The sequence below is a fragment of the Xenopus laevis genome, chromosome 8L (assembly GCF_017654675.1).
Source record: "Xenopus laevis strain J_2021 chromosome 8L, Xenopus_laevis_v10.1, whole genome shotgun sequence".
Lineage (NCBI taxonomy): Eukaryota > Metazoa > Chordata > Amphibia > Anura > Pipidae > Xenopus > Xenopus laevis.
Genome location: NC_054385.1, coordinates 132,803,064 through 132,817,051, shown reverse-complemented (window position 1 = coordinate 132,817,051; position 13,988 = coordinate 132,803,064). Strand labels below are relative to the sequence as shown.

The 13,988-nt window shown below is 44.3% G+C and overlaps 1 protein-coding gene across 2 annotated transcripts; it reads left to right on the top strand.

The window, feature by feature from the left end:
• Window positions 1-3,763: 3,763 nt before the first annotated feature.
• On the top strand, window positions 3,764-9,728 carry rps27.L (ribosomal protein S27 L homeolog). Of its 2 annotated transcripts, none has more exons than XM_041573800.1 (4): window positions 3,764-3,835; window positions 7,980-8,088; window positions 8,184-8,294; window positions 9,402-9,728. In XM_041573800.1, exons 1-4 carry the CDS (start codon window positions 3,779-3,781, stop codon window positions 9,428-9,430), a joined length of 306 nt encoding a protein of 101 aa, XP_041429734.1. In that variant the 5' UTR covers window positions 3,764-3,778; the 3' UTR covers window positions 9,431-9,728. The 2 variants fall into 2 exon arrangements, with proteins under 2 accessions (XP_041429734.1, XP_018087049.1); XM_018231560.2 differs by lacking the exon at window positions 3,764-3,835 and adding an exon at window positions 7,364-7,521.
• Window positions 9,729-13,988: the final 4,260 nt, after the last annotated feature.

Sequence of the window (13,988 nt, the reverse complement as noted above, 5' to 3'; positions counted from 1 at the left end):
AGCAGGAACAGCCCCTAAGTTTGCTCATAGTCTGTACAGAGAGATCCCATAAAACTATGGCAGTATAGGTATTCCCTGTACTAAGCACAATTCAGCAGGAACAGTCCCTAAGTTTGCTCATAGTCTATACAGAGGGATCCCATAAAACTATGGCAGCATAGGTATTCCCTGTACTAAGCACAATTCCAAAATTTAGGATCCCAGCCCCCATGTTGCCCCTGGCAGATTCAAGCTGATTAATAAAATACCCTGTTGGTTGGTGCAGCGATTGAACCCGCCTGTTCCCAGTGCTACAGACCAGTCAGAGCCAGTCAGAGGCTTTGGGGGAATTTCCATTATGAGGTTAGTTGAGCACAAGTCATAAGGGTCAGACTTACTGGTTTACAGTAACACTACATTCCACCCCGGGGCAACATGAAGTGAACTCTCTATACAGTGTAAGTGATTGACATTACTGCACATTGATAAGAAGTGGGGTGTCTGAGAAGACATTAGAGTAGAACAGGGTGATCTGCATGTGGCACCCCAGGGAACAGTGGGGCCCCTGACTGTACACTTTGTATTTACTGCCCCCTCCCCACTCCCGATTGTGTGTTCCTTTCTCTGCTGTATCTACTTGTTATCCCTGAGAGCACAGGCAGCACAGAAGCTGGTGGCCATATTGCTACAAGGTGTGGCACCTTATCTATAATAAATTAGTCTTCCCATCCATGTCTCTTCCTACTTATAACCCTGACCGGGCCCCTATAATACCGGATCAGAACAGGGAACCAGGGTCCCTCTGACTCACTTCCCCTTTAATCATTTCCCCTTTTTCTACTTACAGAGCAAGGAATGAAATTCCTGAGGATCGGGGTCGGGGAAGTAAAGGGAATAAGGAATTATGTGGATCCTGCAGGAATGATAGTTGTTTGTGATTGGTTGCTCAGTTAAATGCGCTTCCCTCCCTACAGAGTGTTGGCCGTGTGATTGGATGAATCTGTGTGTGTGGGGTCACATGGCACGCTATTGGGGAATTCACTGATAGATAAAGACAGGGCCACCATCAGTATGTTAGTATGTTATAGGCCAATTCTAAGCAACTTTTTAATTGGTTTTCATTTTTTATTTTTTGTATTATTTTTTTTATCTTCTTACTCTCTCCAGCTTTCAAATGGGGTTCAGTGACCCCATTTAAACAACACGTGCTCTGTAAGGCTACAAATGTATTGTTATTGCTACTTTTTATTACTCATCTTTCTATTTAGTCCCTCTCCTATTCATATTCCAGTCTGTTATTCAAATCAGTGCTTGGTTGCTAGGGGAAGTTGGACCCTAGCAACCAGATGGCTGAAATTACAAACTGGAGAGCTGCTGAATAAAAAGCTAAATAAGTCAAAAACCACAAATAATAATGTTGTTTTAAATATCATTCTTTTATTTTACAGATGTAACATTGCCCAGGCGATGGTTTGTACCTGCGCTGGAGAAGAATATGGGGTGTAACCTGATAAAGCCAAACACAATACACCCCCAAAACTGCTCACAACTAGAAACACGAAAAGTGAAAGCGATCGCAGGTCTCTTGATTTTCAATAATAACTTCTGCCGAGTTCTTTCACTTTTACTTTGAAAAACCTTCACTGGGCGGCGGATTCACTGAATAATAGAGGAAACAACTTGTACCCTGTATTGGAAGTGGGGAAATACATTTTTGGGAATCTTAGTAATGCACCGAATGCACTATTTTGGATCGGCCGGATCCCTGAATTCTTGGTGAAAGATTCGGTCAAATACTGAATCCGAATTTGCACATGCAAATTAGGGTCAGGAAAGGAAAAAGTGGAAAAATTCTTCTTTTGTGACAAAAAGTCCCTTGATTTCCCTACCTGCCCCTAATTTACATATGCAAATTAAGATTCGGATTTAGTTCGGCCAGGCACAAGGATTCGGCCGAATCCGAATCCTGCTTAAAAAGGACAAATCCTGTACTGAATCCTGCTGAAAAAGCCTGAATCCTGGCCGAATCCCAAACAGAATCCTACTGGAAAAAGCTGAATTCTTGGCCGAATCCCGAACTGAATTCTGCTGAAAAAGCCTGAATCCTGGCCGAATCCCGAACCGAATCCTGCTGAAAATGCCCAAATCCTGAATACTGCTGAAAAATGCTGAATTCTTGGCCGAATCCTGCTGAAAAAGATAAATCCTGGCCGAATCCCGAACTGAATTCTGCTGAAAAATGCCGAAACCTACCAGAATCCCAAACCGAATCCTGCTGAAAAAGGCTGAATTCTTGGCCAAATCTTGCTGAAAAAAACCGAATCCTGAACCGAATCCTGCTGAAAAATGCCGAATTCATGGCCGAATCCTGCCCGAATTTCTAACCGAATTCTGCTGAAAAAGGCAAAATCCTGGCTGAATCCCAAACCGAATCCTGGATTCGGTGCATCCCTAATTAGTATCACTCATGTAGCATTAAAAGGGGCAATTGATCTTTAAGTTAACTTTTGAATTCTACTGAAAAATGCCAAAACCTACCAGAATCCCAAACCGAATCCTGCTGAAAAAGACAAATCCTGGCCGAATCCTGAACTGAATTCTGCTGAAAAAGGCCGAATCCTGCCTGAATCCTGAACCGAATCCTGTTGAAAAATGCCGACTTTTTGGCCGAATCTTGCTGAAAAAAACCAAATCCTGAACCGAATCCTGCTGAAAAATGCCGAATTCATGGCCGAATCCTGCTGAAAAAGACTGAATCCTGGCTGAATCCCAAACCGAATCCTGGATTCAGTGCATCCCTAAAAAAGTCAAAAACCACAAATAATAAAAAATGAAAACCAATTGTAAATTGTCTCAGCATATCCCTCTACATCACACTAACAGTTAATTTAAAAGCAAACAACCCCTTTAAGGAATGGCTAATTCCAAGCAACTTTTCAGATGGCCTTCATTTTTACCCATTTGGATTAATTGCCTTCTTCTTCTGACCCCATCTAAAAACAAAGTCTCTGTAAGGCTACAAATGTATTGTTACTTTTTATTCCTCATCTTTCTATTCAGGCCTCTCCTATTCATATTCCAGTCTCTTATTTAAATCAGTGCATGGTTGCTAGGGGAATTTGGACCATAACAACGAGATTGCTGAAATTACAAACTGGAGAGCTGCTGAATAAAAAGCTAAATAAGTCAAAAACTACAAATAATAAAAAATGAAAACCAATTACAAATTGTCTCAGAATATCCCTCTGTACATGTATGTATGTATGAATATGTATATATTTATTTGTATAGTGCTCCCTGAGGGCAAACACTGTACAGCAGAACAATAAATTAGGAGAAGAAACGGGGGGTCATTACAATAACAAGTTGAAATAATTATAAAAATACAATACACATAAATACAATGATTTTTAAATAAAACTTTTATGAGGGGCCCAAGCACCAATGTTTTTTTTTTTAAACTTATAGGGGGGCCCTGACCACCACTGATGTCTGTATGGACTTTTTACTGGGGTGTGGGCGGGATCTGGGGTGGGGCTTGGGGTGGGCGGGGACCAGGGGGCACAGAACATTTTGCTGTACGGGGCCCTGGATAAAGATATAAGCAGCCCCTATAGGCAGTAACTGTATGGCAACTCCCTCATTCATTACACCAGCAGCCTGGAATGTGGACTTTAAACCCACGGGCTGATCCTATTGGCCGGCTGTCATTTCATCACTTCAATAAACGATTCTATTGGCTGTGATATTTCTTTATATTCCATGTGCTTCTCGCTTCCCTTTATTATTTTACCTGCCGATGCCAATAGCTGTCTATACAGAGACGTGTGCCGTGAGCTGCAGACACAACATTATGGTATGTATCAGATTTCTCTGGTGAGTTACATACGCAAACATTCTATCACTCTCACTTGTTTGTTTTCAGGTTTTTACTGGAATAATATACATAGACTGGAAGCTCCTTGGGGAAGGGTCCCCATTATACCACTAGAGAGTAAACTCTTTGGTACAGGGTCTCCTCTTATGCCACTAGAGTACTAACTCGTGGGACAGGGTTTCCAATACCACTAAAGTGTAAGCTCTGTGGGAGAGGGTCTCCCATTATACCACTAGAGTGTAAGCTCCTTGAGAAAGTCTCCCATTACAGCACTAGATTGTAAGCTCTTTGGGACAGGGTCTCCAATTATACTACTAGAGTGTGAGCTCCTTGGGACAGGGTCTCCCATTATACCACTAGAGTGTAAGCTCCTTGAGAAAGAGTCTCCCATTACAGCACTAGATTGTAAGCTCTTTGGAACAGGGTCTCCCATTATACTACTAGAGTGTAAGCTACTTGGGACAGGGTCTCCCATTATACCACTAGAGTGTAAGCTCCTTGAGAAAGAGTCTCCCATTATAGCACTAGATTGTAAACTCTTTGGGACAGGGTCTCCCATTATAGCACTAGATTGTTAGCTACTTGGGACAGGGTCTCCCATTATACCACTAGAGTGTAAGCTCCTTGAGAAAGAGTCTCCCATTATAGCACTAGATTGTAAACTCTTTGGGACAGGGTCTCCTCTTATGCCACTAGAGTACTAACTCATGGGACAGGGTTTCCAATACCACTAAAGTGTAAGCTCTGTGGGAGAGGGTCTCCCATTATACCACTAGAGTGTAAGCTCCTTGAGAAAGTCTCCCATTACAGCACTAGATTGTAAGCTCTTTGGGACAGGGTCTCCAATTATACTACTAGAGTGTGAGCTCCTTGGGACAGGGTCTCCCATTATACCACTAGAGTGTAAGCTCCTTGAGAAAGAGTCTCCCATTACAGCACTAGATTGTAAGCTCTTTGGAACAGGGTCTCCCATTATACTACTAGAGTGTAAGCTACTTGGGACAGGGTCTCCCATTATACCACTAGAGTGTAAGCTCCTTGAGAAAGAGTCTCCCATTATAGCACTAGATTGTAAACTCTTTGGTACAGGGTCTCCTCTTATGCCACTAGAGTACTAACTCATGGGACAGGGTTTCCAATACCACTAAAGTGTAAGCTCTGTGGGACAGGTTCTCCAATTATACCACTAGAGTGTAAGCTCCTTGAGAAAGAGTCTCCCATTACAGCACTAGATTGTAAGCTCTTTGGGACAGGGTCTCCCATTATACTACTAGAGTGTAAGCTACTTGGGACAGGGTCTCCCATTATACCAAGAGAGTGTAAGCTCCTTGAGAAAGAGTCTCCCATTATAGCACTAGATTGTAAGCTCTTTGGGACAGGGTCTCCCATTATAGGACTAGATTGTTAGCTACTTGGGACAGGGTCTCCCATTATACCACTAGAGTGTAAGCTCCTTGAGAAAGAGTCTCCCATTATAGCACTAGATTGTAAGCTCTTTGGGACAGGGTCTCCCATTATAGGACTAGATTGTTAGCTACTTGGGACAGGGTCTCCCATTATACCACTAGAGTGTAAGCTCCTTGAGAAAGAGTCTCCCATTATAGCACTAGATTGTAAGCTCTTTGGGACAGGGTCTCCCATTATAGCACTAGATTGTTAGCTACTTGGGACAGGGTCTCCCATTATACCACTAGAGTGTAAGCTCCTTGAGAAAGAGTCTCCCATTATAGCACTAGATTGTAAGCTCTTTGGGACAGGGTCTCCCATTATAGCACTAGATTGTTAGCTACTTGGGACAGGGTCTCCCATTATACCACTAGAGCAAAGGCCCCACAGACTGAGCAAATAGGCCCGTGTGTGGGGCCATCTGACGGACTTTCCCGATCAATATCTGGCAGAAAGTTGGCCTGATCTTGATCGGGCAAGTTAAAAAATCCCGTTGGATCACATCTAAGTGTGTATGTGGTACCGGGATCTGACCACTCGTATCAGATCCATTATGATCCAATCTTTGGGCCTAATGGCCCACGATTGGATCAGCCTGGTATGCCCACCTCAATGTTGGCATATCGGGGAGAGATCCACTCGTTTGGCGACATCTGCAAACAATCGGATCTCTACGTCTATGGGCACCTTAAGAGAAGGCTGATGAGCCAGAAGCTGTACCATTGGACTGGGTGCAGTTAATTGCAGGAGATCTCTCAGCACTTGCCCAGACTTGCCCACACACTGTGGAACTTGTGCTGATTCTGTGAGGTTGGGAGACAAGTGGATCTTTACCCAATTCCAATACCAATTCATTGGGACAAATCAGGATATGTAAGCTCCTTGGGGGCAGGGTCTCTCATTATATCACTAGAGTGTAAGCTCCTTGGGGCAGGGTCTCCCATTATATCAGGAGAGTGTAAGCTCCTTGGGGCAGGGTCTCCCATTATATCAGGAGAGAGTAAGCTCCTTGGGAAAGGGTCTCCCATTATATCACTAGAGTTTAAGCTCCTTGGGGCAGGGTCTCCCATTATACCACTAGAGTGTAAGCTCCTTGGGCCAGGGTCCCACATTATATCAGGAGAGTGTAAGCTCCTTGGGGGCAGGGTCTCCCATTATATCACTAGAGTGTAAGCTCCTTGGGGCAGGGTCTCCCATTATATCAGGAGAGTGTAAGCTCCTTGGGAAAGGGTCTCCCATTATATCACTAGAGTTTAAGCTCCTTGGGGCAGGGTCTCCCATTATACCACTAGAGTGTAAGCTCCTTGGGCCAGGGTCCCACATTATATCAGGAGAGTGTAAGCTCCTTGGGGCAGGGTCCCGCATTATATCAGGAGAGTATAAGCTCCTTGGGCCAGGGTCCCACATTATATCAGGAGAGTGTAAGCTCCTTAGGGCAGGGTCCCACATTATATCAGGAGAGTGTAAGCTCCTTAGGGCAGGGTCCCACATTATATCAGGAGAGTGTAAGCTCCTTGGGCCAGGGTCCCACATTATATCAGGAGAGTGTAAGCTCCTTAGGGCAGGGTCCCACATTATATCAGGAGAGTGTAAGCTCCTTAGGGCAGGGTCCCACATTATATCAGGAGAGTGTAAGCTCCTTAGGGCAGGGTCCCACATTATATCAGGAGAGTGTAAGCTCCTTGGGGCAGGGTCTCCCATTATATCAGGAGAGTGTAAGCTCCTTGGGGCAGGGTCCCACATTATATCAGGAGAGTGTAAGCTCTTTGGGGCAGGGTCTCCCATCAGCACAATGAGAGCAGAGAGAGACAGGGGAAGAGAAGGAGGAGTCAGGTGACAGTGGGAAAGTTAAAGTGAATGACGTCACTGGGAGCAGGTGGCAGTTGCAGGACATGCCCGGACTTGCTCTCCGCTCATCTGAGACACAGGGAAAACTCTATAACCAGCAATATACATAGTTACGATTATGAACATGAACTTGCTTTCAGTCCATTAGTTACCCATTCACCAGTATGACCTCGGACCCGGAAATGCCACTTCTCTTCCATTCGTTATCATACTAAAGCTGCCGGGGTATTTTACCAGTGACCTTCTCAACATGGCGCAGCTTTCCTTCCCTGACGTCATTTGTGGGCGGTCTCTGCGTTCTGCCTTATATACAGGACTCAGCTTCCGGTCTCCCTCCTTTTCTGCAGCGGCCGCATCCGGAGAACATGCCTGTGAGTGCGGGGAGGGCAGCGTGGGGCCCGGGAGGCCTCGGCGTGGCGGGAATCGGACACCTTGGTACTCGGGAGGCGGCTGGGGCTGCCCATGAAGTGTCGGTGCAGCTTGTCAGTGGGCCCAAGCGGTTACGGAAAGGCAGAGAAGCGCAGGCCCGAGCTGAGCAATATGGCGCAGGAAATAGCGAGGCCTAGTGCGGGGCTCTAGTTACTGGCACGTGACTTCCCTGTGGCATTTTATACCCCAGTGACTTCTCTGGCTCCTCTAGGTTTGCTGGACATGGGGGGCAGTTTATTGTAGGGCTGGGGGAGTCCAGTGTATTTAGTGATGCCTCTGACTTGTCTCATAATGATACAATGTAGTGATGTTGTGCTGCACTGCTGATCTGACTCCTGCTCTAATGTACCATCCCATTCATATCCCCAATATTAATCCTTGTGTCTCCCCCCCCCAACAGCTCGCTAAGGATCTCCTGCACCCCTCCCCCGAGGAGGAGAAGCGCAAACACAAGAAGAAGCGCCTGGTCCAGAGCCCAAACTCCTACTTCATGGATGTCAAATGCCCAGGTATTGTGTGACTTCCAGTCAGTGGGGTCAGCGACCCCGGCATCCAGGAATCCGTGTGTTGGTTATTGTGTATCTGATGTGGGTCTGTGTTACAGGTTGTTACAAGATCACCACCGTGTTCAGTCACGCGCAAACTGTCGTCCTGTGTGTCGGCTGCTCCACCGTCCTGTGTCAGCCCACGGGGGGCAAAGCTCGGCTCACAGAAGGTACCCGCCTTTATACAGGCACCACACAAGGGTTAAATTCAACTAGAACAGATTTCATTTCACTCATGTTCTTATGGGCAATTGGGCCACTAGTGACCGGGATTATTTTTGTCTTTGAATAAGAAGCGACAATGTTTCCCCCCGAGTTCCACTGGCACATTCTACCCCTGAGCCAAAAACTCACAATAAACCTTTCTTGCAGGAGCCATAAACAATCAATAGTTACGGAATCTGATACTTTGCTTATAGGGGTGCTTCACTTTTTAATTTTTCTTATTCTAAGCAATTTATCAATCATCATTTTTTGTTTTATAGTTTTTGAATTATTTGCTTTTTGAATCTTTCCCGCTTTCAAACAGTCTTGATTGAGGTAGATATTCCCTTAAATTAATTATACCGGCATAATTATCTCTCTGCCTCAATCAACATTGATATTCCTCTGACCCAAGTCAGATCCCTTTAATCATTTCCATTACACAAATTAATCGATCTGCCTGTTATCTAATTCAAAGCTTTTAAACAGGGGTCACTGACCCCATCTTAATGGTCTGTAAGGCTACACATTTATTGTTGTTGCTACTTTTTACTTGTCATTCTGTTCAGGCCTCTCCTATTCATATTCCAGTCTCTTATTCAAATCAATCCATGGTTGCTAGGTGACTTTAAACCCTAGCAACTAAATTGCTGAAACTGCAAACTGGAGAGCTGCTGAATAAAAAGCTAAACGCCACAAATAATAAAAATGAAAACCTATTGCAAATTATCTGTGAATATCCCTCTCTCCGTCCTAATAACAGTTAATTTTAAGATGAACCCCTTTAATACCTTGTTGAAACTGAGATGTAATAAAGCAGAACTTGGAACATTTTATTTCTATTAAATCTATGAATTTAAGTATAAATCGGACTCTCCACCTTGCTCCAAATAGTCTACTTGTAGGAGGGGCAAAGATAATGGAAGAAGTTCACCTCATGTTTATTACATTTAGGGCAATAGGATTTCAGTAGAGGCTTTACTTGATGTTTTTCCATATCCCAAAGGAGCTTGTTAGAGGGAAGTGGGGGAGCATATGAGACCCCGTGAGTGACCCCCTTTCTCTCATTGCAGGGTGTTCCTTCAGAAGAAAGCAGCACTAACCGTTCCTGGCTGGAGATGCGTCGGGAGTAAGCTGTGTAAGGACTGACTGACCAATGTGAAGGATGCAGTACAGTGTGGGGGAGGGGGTCACCCCAATCCTATCTGGACCCTGTAGCTTTACCCCTGTCTGTCAATAAATTTTGGATACAAATTGCTTTCAGCTCTTACCTGTTATTTCAAGGGATGTCTGATTAACTCTGAGAATGGATGCAATCCGGTCCCCCCATCGATATTTAAGGGTGGGGGTGTACTCTGTGCTACATTTTGTGCTTCACATTAAATATTATTCTGATCTCAGTCTCTGGTGCCTGAATGTGGATTTGATTTTGGGTTAAGCGCCAACCTTTGATCCCCCCCCCTTTAGCTGATAAGGTTCCAAGTAAGTCTGCCCCTAAAGAGACTTTGGCCTCAAGGTTTGGTATTGCTGCCTTAGTGCAACATGAATTAGTGCAACATTAGCACATTGGTTGCACAGGACATTACTGCTCTGCTCTGTGGGTGAACAGAACCAGCACTGATGCTGCAGACTGAACTGGTTTCTCATACACCCTGCATGGTATCCTCCTGAGCTGCTAGAGGCCAATCACACGCAAGGCTTGTGTTTATTTAGAACAGTCTCACTGATGCTGGCCTTTACTGAGCAATTAGATTTAACATGAGGGTTTGCTGGATCTGGGCTCAACTATTACTATTTCTAATGTGAATTATGGGGTGCAAGGTTCCAAGGTGCGCACACCCCAGAACATTGGCTCATGGCAGGTAAATTATACTTTTCCTGTAGAACATCAGGCTGGTCCAACTGCAAATCCCCTCTGGTGTTAGAGCGGCATCTTGTGGTGATGATAAAGTGGTAGTCAATGGAAAAAGCCTCAACAGAGGCCAGGTATATCAGTAGCCTCCAATACAGGGAAGGAGCTTGAACCAATAGTCAATGTGGGTCTAAATTCAAATGGTTGTGATCTAGTTGGCTTTGTATCTGGTCACTTCTTGCTCCCCAACTTGAATGTTAATTTACCCAGAAATACTCTTCCTGAGAAGGCTGATCTGATTGGCAGAACAGACTGAGTAGAGACCTGCCACAAGGCTCTGGAATGATTGGCCAACAGATGCCTGAACAGAGGAAGACTTGGCAAATGTAGGCAGAAGGTCGAAGATGTTGGCCAGGGAACCATGTTCAAGGTTTAGTATCTGCAAGACTGAGGTCCAAATATTGTCAATGTCTTGCAGATACCAAATATTGTCAATGTCTTGGGTGCAGGAAGGGGCCGGATCAGCACCCAGACTCACTACTGAGCAATGTTGGTGTAATGGGTAAATAACATGGGTTGGCATTGTCTTGCTGTAATGAGCACATCCTTCCCTGAAACAGACTTGGGTCTTCTGGAGGGCATCAAGTGTTTCTCGAAAACCTGTATATGTGGTTCAGTATTAATGGTGCCTTCCCACATGTACCAGCTCCCCATGCCATACACACTAATGCACCCTCATACCATTACTACTTATGTGAATTTCACATTTTGATTGGCCAACGCACAAGACAGTTTACTAGTTGTCCTCAGTCCATGTTCCATGACCTTGTGCCCAGGTTCTGGATAGAGTTTATATATGGGTTCTTCTTTGCATGGTAGAGGTGAAACTTGCATTTCTGGGTGCAACAACCAACTGGGTTCGGAGACTATGGAATGCCTGAGCCTATGCACGGATTTCCACTACAGAATCGGGGCTGTATTTAATACACTGCTGTCTGGATGGTCCTGGATGGCTTTTGGCCCTTTCTTTCATGTAGATGATGAAATCCCCAAATACTTTGCCATTTTACATTGCGTAATGTTTTTATTTGTAACAATATTTGCCCTCACACAGTGCTTCACAGTCACAACTTTTTTTTAAGTTGTAGGGGCATGGGAGGCACATGAAGTTTTATTATTTATTTGATTTGTAATAGAATTTTGGTTGGAATAATGATAAAGTGAGAATGGAATATTATGTATGGGAATGGCTAGGGGAATGTTGGGATTGGAAGAAAGACCAAGTGGAGAGAAGGTATGGGATGTAGGGTGGGGAACTGCTCAAAGGACTTTATAGATACAAGAATGGATACGGAGTTCATATGAGGTTTAGAAAGAAAGCCAGCAGCAGAGGGTTGCTTGGTGAATTAGAGAGTCTTGCAGCTAGCAGTTTGGATCAACTGTTGAGGGGATAGAGAGAAAAAGTAGAAGGTATGCCACTAAGGAGTTCTGGAAGTAAGATAGGGACTTGTTTTGGTACTAGCTTTTAATGCAACTTGCAGAGAACAAAGCAGAGTGTAGCTACAAGGAGGTGAATTATTGATAGCATTGACCAGGCAGGTTGGTGGTAGTACGAGTGAGTTTTAGCAAAGGAGAAGAGGAAAGTTCAGGACAAGAGAAGTAGAGAAGCTCCCAGGTGGTTCCAGAACAGTTGGAAAGGATCCAGAGAGCTGCAGAGCCCAAGTGGTGAGAATATTTTCTCCAGGAAAGCGATGGAGCAGTTAAACAGGGATAACCCCTCCATCACAGAACTGATGACCCACTGTACAGCAGAGAGGTTGAGGAGCATAAGCATGGAGTTGTCATTTGAATTTGCCAAACTGAAGGTCACTGGAGACTTTGGTGCAGATTCAGTTGGATGTAATAGGGTCAAAAGAGGGACCGTTATTTAAAATGGGCATTCAGAGGGACAGAATGAATGGGTAACAATGTTGGGTTTCCACCATTTTCTGAACAAGTAGGAAAAGTGGAGAGAAATAGAGAGAACACTGGGAAGAGATGATGAAAGAAAATGTTAGTGATGCACAGGACAGTGGCCGGAAGACCATATATTTGGAACAGGAGATGAGGAAATGGTACAGAAGAACAATAGATGGTAATGCCATAGGTAGAATAGAAAGATCAGAAGAGAACATGGGCATTTTCATTCGTGGTGACCTGAAGCTTCTCTGATAGGAGGCATACGAGAAAGGTCAAAGATGAAAGGGAGGAAGCAGTGATACTCCTTCAGAACGAGGTTGTGTTCTTCTTCGCGTGGGAAGCAATGAGCATCTGTGGTGAACTACTAGTGCTTACAGGCCAAGTTCTCAAAGCTAGCAAAGCCTCAGCAAACCACCTTCCTCAGGTCACCTCCACAACCTTCTGCTTAAACAATGGAAGACAACAGCAATCCGGAAGGCAAAGAAAGGAAATTGAAGAGTGCGTTGTGGCGGCGGCTAAGACTAACCCCAATACGTTTTTTAAATATTTTAATAGTAAATAGATGCAGGTTGATGACGTTGCTCCATTAAAAGTAACAGATACAGAAAAGGCAAATGTGCTAAATCAGTTCTTTTATTCAGTGTATACAATAGAGGAGTGTGAGTTCCCAGACTTACTTCATAATTGCACTGATGGCTCAGCTCAATCTAGTCAGTGGCTGACTCAGGATATGATCCATAAAGCTTTAATAAAACATAAATGTAAACAAGGCTCCAGGGCCTGATGGCATACACCCCCGTGGTTCTTAGTTCAGTTTTAGACCAGCACCTATTTCTGATTTTCTTAGATTCGCTTTCATATGGATTGGAGAAAAGCTGATGTCATTCCAATATTTAAAAAGGGATTACGATCTCAGCCTGGCAATTATAGGCCAGTAAATCTGACATCTGTGGTGGGCAAATTAATTGAAGGCTTGTTAAGGGATCACATTCAAAATGTTGTCCTAGTGAATGGCATTATGAGCAACAATCAGCATGGCTTTATGAAGGATAGGTCATGTCAGACTAATTTGATTGCTTTTTATGATGAGGCAAGTAAGATGCTGGACAGTGGGGGGGGGCAGTAGATCTATTTGGATTTTGCCAAAGCGTTTGATACTGTGCCCCACAAACGACTGCTTTCTAAACTAAGGTCTGTTGGGCTTAATGAAGTCGTTTGCACATGGATAGGAAACTGGCTACAGGATCGGGTACAGAGGGTGGTTGTTAATGGGACATTCTCTACTTGGAGTAAGGTTCTTAGTGGGGTCCCCCAGGGCTCAGTATTGGGGCCACTTTTATTTAACTTGTTCATTAATGACTTAGGGGAGGGGATTGTAAGTAATGTATCAGTGTTTGCAGATGAGACAAAACTATCAGCCCAATTAATTCCATCCAGGATGTGGCACTTGCAACAGGATCTTGACTAACTGGCAATCTGGGCAGCTAAGTGGCAAATGAGATTCAATGTTGATAAATGTAAAGTCCTGCACCTGGGATGTAACAATATCCACTTATACCCTTAATGGGACTGCACTAGGCAAATCCATAATGGAGACGGAGCTTGGAGTCCTTGTAGATAATAAACTTGTCTGTAGCAAGCAATGCCAGTCAGCAGCATCAAGGGCAAATAAGGTCTTGACTTGTATTAAATGGGGCAGAGAGTCACGGGAGGAGGGGGTCCCACTGTATAGAGCACTGGTAAGGCCCCATCTAGAATATGCCCTACAGTTTTGGTCTCCATCACTCAAACAGGACATTATTGTATTAGAGAGGGGACAGAGAAGGGCAACTAAGCTGGTAAAGGGAAA